The sequence below is a fragment of the Suillus paluster genome (genome assembly GCF_016628075.1).
Source record: "Suillus paluster strain FC165 chromosome Unknown EDB91scaffold_329, whole genome shotgun sequence".
Taxonomy (NCBI): domain Eukaryota; kingdom Fungi; phylum Basidiomycota; class Agaricomycetes; order Boletales; family Suillaceae; genus Suillus; species Suillus paluster.
Genome location: NW_024537889.1, coordinates 1 through 16,570, shown reverse-complemented (window position 1 = coordinate 16,570; position 16,570 = coordinate 1). Strand labels below are relative to the sequence as shown.

Sequence of the window (16,570 nt, the reverse complement as noted above, 5' to 3'; positions counted from 1 at the left end):
AGATCACAGTTATTTTCAGAAAGGTTTGAAACCATTGAAATTGCCGCCTTTCAGTAATTCATGACCTTGGTAAATTATCTTACGTCAGCAGACCAAGGTTCCTGCTTAGATCCATCATGATCTACTCGCCATCGTGCTAATTGAATAACCCGAACAATTTTGCGTTGTTTCCGCAGCATCGAGCTCTCCCCGGAGATGTCATGACGCCCCCGCTCTGCTGCACAGAAACTTCATTTTTCTATAGGTCAGGAGCGCAAGTTTGGCTGAGCATGGGCGTCCTATCCTGTCCTATCACCGCCCGAGGGTAAGGTGCCATGAAGGTGGCGCGCTTCGCCGTCTTCCGTATATTTGGTCTAATACGGTTACTTTCACGGCAGAGACCCGATACATATGTGCAATGAGAACAGTACATGAGCTTCGTTCCACCCGGTTGCTACTTGTATTAATCTGCGTACCCACAGCTCACCCACCATTGCGGCGTATGCCCGATCAAATTCGTCATAAAATCGACCCTTTCCTGCGTAGGGCGCGCCTCAAAGGACTCATTTTGATCCGAGCACAGAGCAAACACGTGAACAGTGTCAATTTGAATGTTCGGGTGTTCGTCGTCGGCTTCATCATCATCTTCATCACCATCATACAGAGCAATCCATTCTGGAGGTACAGAGCCGCCCTTGGGATTGAAGCAATCCTTGCTGTCCAAAGTGAAGATGCCTGACCAATCCAGAAGTAGTTCAAATGCCCGTGTCGCGGCCATGTACTCGTAGCCTATATCGTTTCGCTCGGGCAATGCGCCCGGCCAATGTTGCTCCGTGAACTGGACAAGCCACTCGGGCGAGACGGCATAGCCGTAGTACTGAACATGAGGTTGCCTTGGTGGACGGACAAGCTTGAAGGGTCGCCGTCTCATGGAATCATCGGTCTGCTGCGGGGTCGTGATCTTAAAGCTATCAGAACAAAAACCAACCATAGGAGAAGAGGCCTACCTTTAGGGCTTCAAGCGACTTCGAAAGAAGAGAAGACATGTTCAGGATAGAGAGGCAAGAACGAGTACTAGCTCTTGGAAGAGTTATTCTATGTGGGACAGACAAGACCTTCGCAAGTCTGCGTTATTTAAGTATGTGGTTGGCGTTACACAGCCACACATCAAGTGTGGATTGTGGACGAGTGTCATCAACCCACAGCCGCTAGCGCTAATCCAATTGATTTTTTGGGACAGTGGGGACTCTTCGCATATGTATGGTGTCCACCGAAACATGATCGAATCCATCCAGTTAGATGCGAGTATCACTGGACAATGCGCCAACCACAGATCCACTGTGACAGTTGTCAACTTTCAAGCATACCGAATGGCCGCGCAGCACGATATAAAGCTCGAGGTTTGATCCCATTGATGAGGAAAGGAAAGTTAAGCCCTCCATTCACAATCAATTGCCAAGCAATGCCGTATGCCTTTCCAGGGAACTATGCTTCACGCACTCCAGATGCTGCGTCATACCGAGCTACTAATCCAGCACCTCTGCGAACTCCAGATGCCGTATCTTACCGCGCTGCCAACCTGGCACCTCCGCGCATTCCAGGTACTGCATCTTACCGCGCTGGTGATCGTGGGCCTTTGCACCCACGTGCTCCATTCCTAGTAGCCCCGCCATCAAATGAGTCCAATCACCCCCCACCATTCCGTCGCCCTTCATTCTCCTCGATTACCCAACCCATGCTCCACTCCCCTAGTGCTCACAAATCCAGGGCAGTTTCGTCTACAGCGCGAGCGCAGCATCCGTCCCCCAGTGCTGCACCAGCACCTTTCCTACCTCTACCTCCTCGTGTCGGTGGGTCTGGTATGGCATCATCCTCTGGCAGACACCGGGTCGTCTCTTCTGGACCATCTGTGAGACCGTCTGTGCCTAGTACTGATTTGGCCCCTTCATTTCCACCCGTGATCGGACATCATAACGATACCCTGTTTGCAAATAGTAGCCAACGTGCTAGGAAGAAAACACTCCAGCACCCCACCGTTCATCAACGGACCCTCCAGCAGCCCTCCCACCACTCAGTTATACAGCAGCACCCGATGTTGAAGGACTTCGCATTAATCGCTGCCGTGACAGCAGCTCGGTGTGATCGTAACAACAACGAGTTCCCGTGGTACCTGGTATGGAATATCGCAATTAAGGACTGGATGTTTTCCAATTCGAATACGGCTACAGTCGCATGCAACATCGCACCGCAATACGTCCTATCGCACCAGTACAATCTCGAGGCGCTGTCCCCTGGGACAGCGGCAAAATCGAAGAAAACGCGGGTTATCCCCGATTTTGCCCAGGTCTTGCAGCATGTAACCACTTCAAAGAACGGTACCCCCATCCTAGGTCGTCAGAAGGTCATTCTGATGGTGGAGAACAAGCCAAAATTGTCAAGACAAAAAATTCGTGGTGGGGTGTCCCCTTTCCCAAGCATCAAGAAGCAGATCTCCCAGCAAGCGGCCTTTGCCTTTGTGGGAGACTCCAGCCTTCACAAGATTGGCATGGTCGTCGCATTTGGGGACCGTTGGAGATATGTCGAGTTCGCTCGCCCACGCAATACTGTCCTGAAGGCATGGACGGAAGCTGAGGACCAGATGTATGGTGTAACGAAGACACTATTACCAGAGGAAGTTCCAGAAGAATTGCGAAAGTTGAGCGTCGTGAAAGATTACTCTTTTGAGTTGCTAGACCACATGGGACTGTCAGCACAGGCTTTCGAGATCATAGCACAGCGAATTAAGAGCCGGGAGAGTGAAATGTGGAATCTGTAATCTCTAGAAATCTTGTACGAGATATTTGAGGATACCGTTTGTTCGTTCATACTTAAATAATCAGCATCACATATACCAGTTTCGCTTACTGTTACTTTGATCTCTGTCATGTTCGAGATCAAAGAGCTCCCTATGCAACCACAAATTTTTGCACCAACGGCGGCTTTTATGATAACTACTATTCAATAATACCCTAGAGGAAATGCTAACGCTCGAAGGATGGATTCACGTAATATTAATGGAAAGTGCCACAAAGTTGATCACGGGGAAATTGACGGCCTTGCACTGATCCACGCATATCGACCACTCTTCCTGCAGGTCCACACGAAGTCCCTCGCCTGTTCCTCGAACACACTAGTCCTCCTTGCGCGGTAGAGGTCGCTCCCCATACACATGAAGTACCATAAGCGGACGCACACCTTCGAATTCCATCCTATCCAGCTCCTCGGCGTTGTTCTATAGCAGGTTCTCTCACCCTGCAGCCTTCTGCCGGCTACTGATCATCGCCTTCAGTATCGTCAACGACAAATTCATGACGAATTTCTTTTGATTAAGAGCTTGAGCGTGGTGATACGGGGCAGGGAACAATTCTGGCAATAGAAAGGTGCGCTGAGGAAGTACAGGATGACATTTATGCCAAATTTATGCAGGAGGATTGGTTTTTCGTGGGGGGTAAATTATCATCTGGCATCTGGACCCGAGTCAAAGGTTGCTATGCTTGGATCCATTCCAAGCATCCATTCGCCATCATGCTCGCACTTGTGCCAATTGAATAACCCGATTTTTTTTTGCGTTGTTTCTGAAGTATCAAGTTCACCCCAGAAATGTCACGACGCCCCTGCTCTGCCGCATGGTATAAGTTGTGGACTCATCACGATCTCAGGATGATTTTTCCATAATACATGAGTCATGGTAGGCTTAAATGCAGAGATGGAAGAGGGGATCGTACTCTCGCCGCCCTAGACTTCTATTCCGTGAAGGTCAACACCATCAGTGGCAGTCTCACTCTTGCTTCGCTTGCCGGATATGCTCTGGCACGTGCAGTCTACTCTCAACGAGAGAATTGTTGGCGAAGGCTCCAAAAGTTCCCTCAACTTCGAGGCTATCGCTGACCCTGCTAATGAGCATGTGTATGTCTACCCGCACGTATTTGTTGAATAACAGACCAAGCAACGGCACAGATGCTCAACTTGACCTATGTCACGAACAACACCTTCGTCACTGACCTTCAGTGACCCAGGGATTTAGTCAGGATCCAGTCCAACCACCAGGACACAAAGCACGTCATGTAAGCATGTCTCACCGACTTGATGGGTTTCGAGGACGGCTTTAGTATGCAGCACATGCCTGAAAGATGCAGGTGAGCCTCTTTTGTTCGTCTAAGGAGTTTTGTTACTCACTTATGTTACGTTTCAACACAGAACATGGCCTGCACTTATAAGCAGGTGGCACCGACGAAGTTGGCTTATAATAACGGATCACAGGCTGTCTGGGAAACCGATGAATCTATTTGTCCTGCTGTCGTTTGTGATCTTTCCTTGCGCGTGATCATTAGCTCTCCTGACATAAATCCCTTTGCTATGGTAGGGTGAAGTCGATATCGTATAGCTGAAAGGCTCCGCAAATATTCACAGTGCTTGGTGGATCCACTGTGGTGGTTTATAATCTTGCCCCATTATCTATAACGCCACTCAAGTTGTTGTTTCACTCAAAGTAGTCACATAGTAGTTTCAGAAGTTGAAGGTTTCAGAATGTTCTAAATTTAACTATGAATAGAACCTCGTAGGCCAGTGGGAACGCGTCCATAATTCCACGTCCACAACAACCAACAACGCGTCGCGTAATGAAATGTTTAAATTCAACTTCTGTTTTGCTCCTCAACCTAGCTCCTCCATCTTTTGCGATATCATTCTATTATCCATATCACGTCTGCTCTCAATGGCATCAATCCTTGCTCCTGTTCGTATACCCTCCCCTGCTCCAACACCAAGCAAGAAGGTTTGCGCAATCCAAAACCAACTGTGTTCCTCTACTGAAATGTCTTGAATCACTAGGCTGCTGCTGCCCTCGCAGCGTTCTCTCTAGATTCGCCAGCCAAACCATCGAAAAACGACACCCTTCCCCTTATTGATGATTGCAAGCGCTCTGTCTCGCCAGATTCCGAGCAGGCCGAGGGCCTGGAGCCTGAAGACGAGGACAACCTTGAGGAGCTTCGCAAGAAGTTCGTTGGTGAAGTTGACTTGCCTGAAAGTCAGTGGCACAATTTCATTCGTGAAATGAATTCCAACCTAACTGTCCATCTCAGGCGAAGAGCCTTTGCTCAAAGAATCTAAGCGCCGGTTTGTTCTTTTCCCTATTCAGTACCATGAGGTGTGTTGCAACCTGTTCTGTTCGGTTTTTGTTTTAACATTGCCCCGAGATATGGCAAATGTACAAGAAAGCCGAGGCATCTTTCTGGACTGCTGAGGAGATGGACCTCTCAAAAGATATCCATGACTGGACGAACCGTCTCAATGACAACGAGCGTCACTTCATCTCACATGTCCTCGCCTTCTTTGCCGCATCCGATGGCATTGTTAATGAAAACCTCGTCGAACGTTTCTCCAACGAGGTTCAGGCCGCCGAGGCCAGATGCTTCTACGGCTTCCAAATCATGATGGAAAACATTCATTCCGAGACCTACTCACTCCTCATTGACGCTTATATCAAGGATCCCCGGCAGCGCGAATACCTTTTCGACGCCGTAGAAACTATTCCTTGCATCAAGCGTAAGGCTGACTGGGCACTCAAGTGGATTTCCGATCAACGTTCCACTTTCGCTGAGCGCTTGGTGGCGTTCGCTGCTGTCGAAGGCATCTTCTTCTCTGGCTCCTTCGCGTCTATCTTCTGGCTGAAGAAACGCGGTCTGATGCCTGGTCTTACGTTCTCCAATGAACTCATCAGCCGTGATGAGGGTATGCACACCGACTTTGCTTGCCTGCTCTTTAGCCATCTCAAGCGTCGGCCACACCCCGACACCGTGAAGTGTATCATTACTCAGGCTGTCACTATCGAGCAGGAGTTCCTGACGGGTCCGTCGTTGCCGTCATCTTGTCTTTGTTATGCTGATTATCTTTCCAGATGCTCTCCCTGTTGGTCTCATTGGCATGAATGCCAAGCTCATGTGCCAGTACATCGAGTTTGTCGCAGATCGCTTACTAGTGTCGCTGGGCAACGACAAGGTGTACGATGCCACCAACCCCTTCGACTTCATGGACATGATCTCGCTACAGGGAAAGACGAACTTCTTCGAAAAGCGTGTATCAGACTACTCAAAGGCGAACGTCAACCACACGAATGCCAAGACCGACCAAGCAACAAGCAAACTTTTGTGAGTATACAATCTACCTCGTAGGCTTCGTCTGACAATGTGTCCTCCAGCTCTTTGGAAGAAGACTTCTAGATATGTTTTTGCGTTTTGTTGTTTGCATAGTTCATACTTTCCCCATTTGCTACACCACACCCATCATGTTCATCGCGTCAAACTCTCCCGCATGTGTTCTAGATATATCAAGTATCATTATCGACCCTGTATTAGTGTTATCACTAGGTCCAATTCCAATATCAACGATTTATTGCACCGAATAGCGTTCAGAAAATACAAGTATACCGCGTGAGTTCACGACGCAAATAGTATCGTACTGATGGTGATCGGGGGAACAATCCTCAGCTAGTGTTATCACGAGGTGAGGTGAGTGGATGTTCTTGAATCTGAAATTGTTTCAACTACCGCAGCGCACGTGGGCGAGTTTTGAAAAGTCAATGTAGTTTAATATGCAATACACTGTAAGCAGAAGGAGAACAAACAACAAGCTGATCAGTACTTAGTCCTTGTTGTGAGCTGGCATTGACCTGGCTTCACCACGTAGATCTTAGGTGTCAATCTGCTGGCATTGTAGCAAATATCATCTGTTCAAAAGAGGACTTCAGGTGGGTAGGTTCTTCACTGCGTGCTGGCATCAACCTTGCTTCACCACGTAGATCTTAGGTGTCAATCTGCCGGCATTGTACAATCACGATGCAGATGTCATCTGTTCGGGAGGGGATTTCAGGTGAATAGGTTCTTCACATAAAAGCAAGCCGTCTTCCGACTGTCCCCTTCAGATTTATTCGATCCCATATCGCATCCTTACAAACAATGCGTTTCCCCTTTGTCCTTGCTTTTGTTGCTGCTTTGGCAACATCAATATCTGCCAGTGACGCTGAGGCTGAGAAATGTCCTCACTTTTGCTGGAATGATGGCGACTGCTGGATCTGCTCGGAACCCCACAATTGCGTGAGTATTGTTTGCGTCCACGGACTTAACCACGTGACTCACCGGTGTGGCAGCTTTTTTTCTTTTGCAATCGGTGCTACTACGTTGGAATAGAAGGTTGTGGCATTGATTGAGGATAGAGATCGAAGCAGAAAGAATAGACGAAGTAGAGCTGATCACGGCGGGGAAATTGACGGTCCTGCACTGGATTACCTAAGCGTTGCCAAAAGCGGAGGAGGCGCGTCTGGCGGAGGTGGTGGTTCGAAGGAGTCGCGTCTGGGACGAGCTGTGGACGGAAAATTCTGGGGACGGTCGGCGTAGGTAGAGCGGTCAAAAATATAGTTTCGTTGAGCTTCCGAAGCGTTTCCTGGGGTGCGATCGCGTTACAGAGAGCTTGCACGACATTTTGCCACCGTGCGGAGTCCTGGTAAGCGTTGCCGAGCGGGATTCGAAAGGACTGCAAATTTCGCACCTGAGGACCGTCAATTTTCCAGTCCGAACGTGCTGATTCCACACGCACAAAGCGTGCGGTTCTCCGCGAAATTCTGACGGCTGCAGCTTCGGGTCGAGAAATTGACGGTCCAAACTCCGCTCGGGTTTACAGTCCCAATGCCAGCAGCCACAAATTCGCGGCAACTGTCCTGGTAGCGTGCTCGCCTCGCCGGCACTTACCATACATTCTCAGGCATTTTCTTGTGCTCATCCTGACGTGCGGGCATACAACACCCTGGGGAGATGTTATAACCCTCGGCTGAGAGACCCTCTCCTCCCAGTCCTTCGAGAGCCTGAGGGTGAGTGTAGCCTCCTGTACTATGTTCCTGATGAGGCGAAGTAGAAGAAGCATGCAGAGTTGCGATGCTCGAGTCTTTTAGGTCTAGATCAAGGCTACGAGACGCTATTAAGCGGCACTGGTGCAGAAGGCATCCAGTTGAGCGGTGGACAACGCCAGAGATTCGTAATCGCGCGGGCGCGAATACGTGACCCTGACGTCTTGATTCTTGGTAAGTTCCCATCTCCCTCTCATATTCTTACCCTAATCTTGTAATCTCGTTTCAGATGAAGCAACATCAGCCTTAGACCCCCCAACTTGCGCACTTATCGTGGCCGCTATTCGCCAAAACCGCACCACCACCATCATCACGCACGACGTCGTCTCAATCGAAGAACAAGACTTTGTCTGCGTCATGCGAGAAGGCTCTGTCGTCGAGCAAGGGTTCCAATCGGACCTCCTGCAAGCGGATGATGAGTTTGCCCGGATGCTTCGTACTTGGGGGCTTGACGTTGAATACGAGCTTCCTGGATACGACGCAGTTGCAGAGATCCTCGCAGCGGAGGATGACGACGATGAGCTCCCGGTTCACGAACGACACATGAGCATGGCGCCTACGCTGGGTGGTATGCGCCCTGTCACTGTGACACTTGGAAACTGGATGTTCGATGTCGTCGCGGAACTTACGAAGACGAGTGTACCTCCACCGCCTATTCCTACTGCGGCAGAGAAAGACAAGGACTGGCAGATGAGTCGATTCATTCCTCCTAGTGCCTTACCCAGAGAAAAAATGCCGCAGTTCGAGGGTGGAGCAACTGGACGACTATGGAGACCGAGCAGCATGTCGATTGTCATTCCCGAGGTTGCGGTTCCCGCTCGTACATACGACGGTCGTCGTTTCAGCTTGCAGTTCACACCCACTACCCCGAGCTTTCCTGTACGGGAGCCCGTGTCCATGGTTGAAGATGACGAGGAGTTCGAGACTGAGAAGGAGGCGTAGTGCTGAGGAGGCTGCGAATAGGAGAGGGCGCAGAGAACGCAAGCACCATGACGCACTACAGAGTGTCGTCGTACTTCCATCTGGCGAAGAACCCCAAGACCAATCCGACATCTCCCCACCCCCAGGCCTCTTCGCCATCCTCCGCGCCGTATATCCCACCATCCCCCCAAAACCAGCCGTTTTCATCGGGCTCATCATCTGCCTCCTAAGCGGAGCGATGACACCCATATTCTCATTCCTCCTCAGGCGGCTCAGACGCAAGCATGATCAACAGCTACGGCGGACTCGTTCTCGGCATCGCAGCCCTCGACGGGCTTTTCCTCGGTTCCAAATTCTTCGTTATGGAAATCAGCGCCATGCGCTGGGTCACTCGTTTCCGCGACATCGCTTTCAGCCGTGTTCTCAGCCAGGACAAGAGCTGGTTTGACCGTCCTGAGAACGGTGCAGCCAAGCTTACCCAAGTCATCGTGAAACATGGGGATGATGCGCGTACGCTGATCGCTGTGGTGTTAGGCCAGATCGTTGCTGTTGGCGCGATGATGACTGTTGAACTTGTCTGGGCTATGGCTTGGGGGTGGCAGTTGATGCTTGTTGGGCTGGCTATTGGGCCTGTTTTTGTTGGAGTTATGGGTCTGCAGACGGGTTTGATGGCCAAGTGCGAGGTGCGCAATAAGAGGGCTTGTGAGGAGGTTGCGAGGGTGTACTACGAGGTGAGTTTTATCTTTGCTATTGTTATGAGTGACGCTCTGATTCGTTCTCTAGTCGATTCTCAACGTCCGTGGTATTCGCGCTATGTCTCTTGAACCTGTTCTTCAGGCTCAATTCGACAAGGCCGCTTCGCAGTGTCTTTCCACTGGTATACGCGGTGCATTCGTCGAGGGGTGTTCTTATGGTGTAGCCAGTGCTCTCATCTACTTGGCCGAAGCGCTTCTCTTCTACGTCGGCGCTGTCCTCATCGCCAAGGGCACATACACATACCTCCAAATGTGCCAAGTCCTCAACCTCATCGTGTTCACCGTCTCCATTGGCTCCCAACTCATGTCCTTCAGTCAACGCATCGCCAAGTCCGCCCCCGCCACGCACGATCTTCACGAGCTCATCAAACTAGGCACAACCTGCAGCTCCGAGTCTCAGGGTATCCTCCGCCCTAGGGCGGAAGGCGATCTCATCTTCAACAACGTATCATTCTCTTACCCCACCAACCCTGATGTATCCTTCGCGCGACAGATATCAACCACCTCCGTGACCACGTCGCCGTCGTCAGCCAATCTCCCAACCTCTTCGACGCCAGCATCCGTGAAAACATCGCATACGGACGAGTAGGCGAGGATAACGGGATGAGCGACGCAGACGTCGAGAGGGCAGCACGTGCTGCGAACGTCCACGACTTCATCATGTCGTTACCACAAGGGTACGACGCCCTCATCGGGGAGAACGCATCTCTAGTCTCGGGTGGTCAAGCCCAGCGCCTCCAAATCGCTCGCGCACTCGCACGCCCAGCCAAGATTCTCATTCTAGACGAATGTACCTCAGCGCTGGATGGTGCGAACCAGACAGCTATATTGGAGACGATACGTGCTGCCAAGGTTGGGAAGACTACTATCATGGTGACGCATAAGGTGCCTGTGATGAAGATATATGATCGGGCGCTTGTCGTTGAAGATGGGCAGGTGCGCGAGTCAGGGACTTGTGAGAGTTTGATGGAGCGCAAGGGGGTATTTGCGAGGCTTGCGAATGGGGGCGAGTGGGTTAGCGAGTAGTCGCTGGCTCGACTCTGAGTTTCTTTCTTTCCTTCTTTCACCCACATTCACTTTTTTTCTTTTTCTTGTTTTCTTTCTTATTTTCTCTAACGTTATACCGCGATAGATATACTTTCGACATTCTCGCTATTGTTTTAGCTTTCTTTCTTCACTGCTTTATGACTGGGCGCATATGACATTTTCACGACTACGCATTTGTAGTACTACCACAATCATTCATTTGTACTTTAGTTATTATCAAGGAATCTATATGTTGTACCAAACCTTGCTTGCAGAGTTTTTTGGACGATCGACGTAACAGCGCATCAGGGGAATGGCCAGTCATCGGGGGAATGCAATCAATTCGAGTTTTAGTTATCACGTCAATTTATTTACTTTATCGTTTTGATTTTATTTTGTCCAATACAGTCCCTCATACCTTGCTTCACAGCATATATCTTAGGTGTAATCTGCCGGCATTGTACAATTATGACGCAGGTTCAAAAGAGGATTTCAGGTGGGTAGGTTCTTCACTGGGAGTTGGCATTGACTTTGCTTCACCACGTAGATCTTAGGTGTCAATCTGCTGGCATTGTAGCAAATATCATCTGTTTAAAAGAGGACTTCAGGTGGGTAGGTTCTTCACTGCGTGCTGGCATCAACCTTGCTTCACCACGTAGATCTTAGGTGTCAATCTGCCGGTATTGTACAATCATGATGCGGATATCATCTGTTCAAAAGAAGATTTCAGGTGAATAGGTTCTTCACATAAAAGCAAGCCGTCTTCCTACTGTCCCCTTCAGATTTATTCGATTCCATATCGCATCCTTACAAACAATGCGTCTCCCCTTTGTCCTTGCTGTTGTTGCTACTTTGGCAACATCAATATCTGCCAGTGACGCTGAGGCTGAGAAATGTGATTTCTTTTGCTGGCAAGATAGCGACTGCTGGACCTGCTCGGAACCCCACCAATGCGTGAGCATTGTTTGCGTCCATGGACTTAACCACGTGACTCACCGGCGTGGCAGGTTATATTCTTTTGCAGTCCGTGCGGACCAGCCGATGGTTAAGCGAGCAGTTGTAGCTGTTTTTCTTGCACTGATTGCAACCCAGACCCACAGTGGTGCGGGTCATCATCCTAGGAGAGGTTATAAGCCCCCCCTCTGAGAGACCCTCTCCTCCCAGTCCTTCGAGAGCCTGAGGGTGAGTGTAGCCTCCTGTACTATGTTCCTGACGAGGCTTAAAAATCTAGCATCTCCATATGTTTCTGCGACGTCGGCGAGTGTGACGGCAGATGTATTCTAGAGCCTCTGGAGTTCTTTTCTTCTTCTTTCTCGATACTTCCATAGCACAATTTACAGCTCGGATGGCAGTGACGTGAAATTTTCGTTCAATTAGGAAATGTTGGACTTGTTGAAATTTTGCTCGTCGTACACTCACATTAGACTCTGGGGCTGGTCACGAGTCTACACTCACATTCCCTGTAATTCATTATCATTATGCTATTTATAACTATTCCTGCCTCTAAAAAACACAAGAGCCTGCTAGAGATCGAGAGCACGCAGACGATCACGCACTGCTGTGCTAGGCTGACGGTTCACGACATCGCCGGTTTCGCGCCAGAGCCTCAAAATCCGAAACCAAGTGCGTTCGGAAAATCCGCAGGAATCTAGGATGTCGCGAAGGCTCAGAATTCGGTTCTGTTCATGGAGTCGGATTGCTGCAAGTTTCACGTCACGACTGATCTTACGAAATCACATGTTGCAAAGATGATAATAAGGGTAGTACAAGCTGGCTACAGGAGCAAAATTTCACTAAGTCCAACATTTTTGAATGAAAATTTCACGCCACTGCCATCCTTTATGCAAAGAGCTGTAATATGTAAGCAGAAGGACATCAAACAACAAGCTGATCAGTACTCAGTCCTTGTTGTGAGCCGGCATTGACCTTGCTTCACAGGGTATATCCTCGGAGATCTTAGGTGTCAGTCTGCTGGGATTGCACAATGCAGATATCATCTGTTCAAAAGAAGACTTCAGGTGGGTAGGTTCTTCACTGCGTGCTGGCATTAACCTTGCTTCACCGTGTAGATCTTAGGTGTCAATCTGTTGGCATTGTGGCAGATATCATCTGTTCAAAGAGGATTTCAGGTGGGTAGGTTCTTCACTGCGTGCTGGCATCGACCTTGCTTCACCACGTAGATCTTAGGTGTCAATCTGCCGGCATTGTACAATCACGATGCAGATGTCATCTGTTCGGGAGGGGATTTCAGGTGAATAGGTTCTCCACATAAAAGCAAGCCGTCTTCCGACTGTCCCCTTCAAATTTATTCGATCCCATATCGCATCCTTACAAACAATGCGTTTCCCCTTTGTCCTTGCTGTTGTTGCTGCTTTGGCAACATCAATATCTGCCAGTGACGCTGAGGCTGAGAAATGTAATATCTTTTGCTGGAGAGATAGCAACTGCTGGAGCTGCTCGCAACCCCACAACTGCGTGAGTATTGTTTGCGTCCATGGACTTAACCACGTGACTCACTGGTGTGGCAGTTTTTTTTCTTTTGCCATCTGTGCGGGCCAGCCGATGGTTAAGCGAGCAGTTGTAGCTGTTTTTCTTGCACTGATTGCAACCCAGACCCAGAGTCGTGCGGGGAAATATCATACTAGAAGAAGTTATAAACCCCCCCTGAGAGACCCTCTCCTCCCAGTCCTTCGAGAGCCTGAGGGTGAGTGTAGCCTCCTGTACTATGTTCCTGATGAGGCTTAAAAATCCAGCATCTCCGTATGTTTCTGCGACGTCGGCGAGTGTGACGGCAGATGTATTCTAGAGCCTCTGGAGTTCTTTTCTTCTTCTTTCTCGATACTTCCATAGCACAATTTAAATGTTTTCTTTTTTTTCTTTCTTTCTCGATACTTCCATAACACAATTTAAATGTTTTCTTTTCGTTTTTCCTGTCCCACAAACGAGGCCAGATTCAGGAAGTTCTGCATGTATTAACTGGTACGTGGATACATGCAAGGTAAATGAGTAGTATGTGTATGGCAGAGAGATTGAACAGTTAAGCAGCAGTAAACCGTAGTCTCTGCATAGAGTATATCTCTCAATGGGACAGAAATTGGAATTAAAAAAAAAAAAAAACCGTAGTCTTCCGTAGCCAGACATTGATAGAAGGAAGATTGATACTCGTTGATACGTAGACACGGCCGAGACACCATCATGCTTGAATTCCACCGAGTCGGCGAATGCTGCGGCAAAGATAACATTAACGGCGACGACGATTGGCGTTACGAAAAAGGAGTAAAAGTACATGCAGAACGTCGCGAAATTTGTCCTTGGCTGGACCATTGACTCGATTAATGCCATCGGTATTCATCTTAGACTCGAGCCCTTCAAGGAGTCCGCACTTTATCAGAGCTCCCCTATCATCTAGCTATGGCCCCCGAGGCCTGACTCGCCGATCGAAGGGCGTCGAGTTCAGCATCTTGATACTTAGGTTGAAATATTACCATCAAGCATCGTTTCTTTACTTTGTACGAATAAATTTATTGCAAGGATGCAGAATAAGTGTAGTATGAGTGAAAGGCGTGAGACACGCTCTAGAGATTGTTGCATCCCAGCTTTGGACGCGACTTTCCTATAGTTATTCCAAAATCTCCATTGCCCGAGCGGCAGTAAAATTTGTTCAGAAACAAACACGTTGATCAACTCAGCAACAAAGTATGTGCCATCAACCATACCGCACCGTCCTGAAAGCAGAAACACGACTCACAAGTCACCAGCGAGTCACCGCCTCCTCTCAGGCGCACATAAAAATAAGCCCTGTGACCACGCCGGCGAGTCACGTGGTTAAATCGACACGCAAACTACTCATACTCACGCATACACTGAGCTGCACGCAGCCTAAGCAGTCGCTCACGTCCCAGTAAAAGATAGGACATTTCTCACTGTCAGTGTCGCTGGCAGATATTGAGGCTGCAAAAGCAGCAACGACGACGAGAATAAAGGAGAAACGCATTGTTTGTGAGGATGTGATATGGGATCAAATAAATCTGAAGGGGACATTAGTAGGAAGACGGCTTGCTTTTATGTGAGAAACCTATCTACTTGAAATCCCCTTTCGAACAGATGATATCTGCAATGCCAGTAAAGTGCCACCTAAGATCTACCTTGTGAAGCAAGGTCAATGCCAGCTCGCAACAAGGACTGATGTGAAGAACCTATCCACCTGAAGCTCCTTTTCCACTGGCAGTCGGTGGATATTAGTCTCCCTTAGCCAGTAGGTGGATGTAGGGTGCTGGGTGATTGACGTTGACGAGAAGGACATGTGTTTTAGTGAACGACAGGTCCATGATGTGACTTGTCCTCGCCGAATGCTGCAGCGAAGAGAATATTATCAGCGACGAATGGCATAAAGAAAAAGGATAACAAGGACATGCAGATCATCGGGACACTTGCCTCGGATCTCAACACCTTACACGAATGAATTGTTGCAAGAATGTAGAATAAGTACTGTAGTATGGGTGAAAGGCGTCAGATATGCTCTAGATATTGTAGGAAGTTGCGTCCCAGCTTCGTAGGAAAGATCGACAGACTAGTCCGCTGGCGGAATTCAGACGTTTACGGTCCAAATTGGCGTCTGCCGCCGAACCTGTGCTTACGGAGAAGACATGTACGAGTCACAATCGATTGATAACGCTCGATCCGATGAGTATAGGGGACCGTATTGGACAAAAATCGTGACTTTGATCAGGGTATAACGAAAGAAATTCTCCGCGACCTACGGATTACCGGGCCGTTTATTCTGTTTGTTCTTCTTTGTTTACGTCTTCTTTTGTTACTCTCCCTGTCTGGATCTCTCTCTCAGATTCTGCTCAAATAGTTGCTTCTTCGTCGTCAGCTCAGCTTTCCCAATCGTCTTTGGTTCCTCTCGACCTGGATGTGTCATTCACTAAATCACATGTCCCTCCCGTAAACGTGAACCATCCGGCACCTCACATCCACCTGGCACCGACTGCCGGTGGAACTTCTACAGCATATATTCTTGCTCGTCGTGAACAACGTGCCAGACTGTCCCAGAATTTTCTCATACGGAGACACCACCATCTCCGCCAATTTTCCAGCCCTCTCTTAGTCTTCACCCGGGTGTGTTGCCTGTGGCGAGCCATTGCCATTTCAACAACAGGGGTCTGGTCGCGCATCCAGGTTGTGTTTCCCGGGCGATCTAATCCATTGGACCCGTTCCTTCCATATCTACTCCAGTTTTGGCTCGCCAACTCTGGCTGTCAGCCTCTCACCCTTCGCATCTGCAAAATCGAACGACTGACTGACTGAAGCACGGATTGTCAACTAATTAGGACCCTCCTTTCTGCGCGTGACCGCTGGGAAACGGTAGCTGTTATGTCGCTTGACATATATGACCTGTGGCGGCGTCTGTGGATTTTGTATCAGTCCGACCCACCTCAGTTGAGAACATTGGAGTGTTACTGGTCAGATCTCGCCGAATTTGATGAACCAAAATTCCTGTCTATGCATCATTGATGAAGATGATATCCGATCCAAACTTGGCCAAGATACACATTATCTTGACCTCAAGACCCTTTCTGCCACAGGCATCACTAAAATATCGCATTTCCCAACTCCTACTTGCAACAATACACGTAATCTTCACCTCCGGACAGCTTCCGCCCATATCGTACGCTCCACCTCCAATAATCTTCCCTCATCTGGAGGTCATCGTGGTGAACGCAATCGGATCAGAGTTTGGCGAGTTTGGCGATAAAGGTGATTCGGTTCACGGCATCCCTGCCTTGAACCAATAAGACCCTCCCCTGTTCTCGAACAATCGGCGCGGATTCATTATATTCGACAGATTTCATCTCATGCTGCAGAAGTTGGCTCTTGTGGGAGCACCAAACAAACCGGAAGTTGATTGCATAGACTTTCAGGCGTCGCCGAACAAAGTTGATGTGGGTAT

The 16,570-nt window shown here is 49.0% G+C and overlaps 1 protein-coding gene across 1 annotated transcript; it reads left to right on the top strand.

The window, feature by feature from the left end:
• The first annotated feature begins 897 nt into the window (after positions 1 to 897).
• EDB91DRAFT_464219 (uncharacterized protein) lies at positions 898 to 2,876 on the top strand. Its single transcript, XM_041327348.1, has 2 exons — positions 898 to 1,117; positions 1,192 to 2,876. The coding sequence occupies exons 1-2, from the start codon at positions 1,077 to 1,079 to the stop codon at positions 2,792 to 2,794; spliced, it is 1,644 nt and encodes a 547-aa protein (XP_041168668.1). The 5' UTR covers positions 898 to 1,076; the 3' UTR covers positions 2,795 to 2,876.
• Positions 2,877 to 16,570: the final 13,694 nt, after the last annotated feature.

Coding starts and splice junctions, on each gene's coding strand:
- EDB91DRAFT_464219 (XM_041327348.1), top strand. CDS start 1,077: ATGTGGGACAGACAAGACCTTCGCAAGTCTGCGTTATTTAA. Junction 1,118..1,191: donor CGCAAGTCTGCGTTATTTAA/GTATGTGGTTGG, acceptor CACAGCCGCTAG/CGCTAATCCAATTGATTTTT.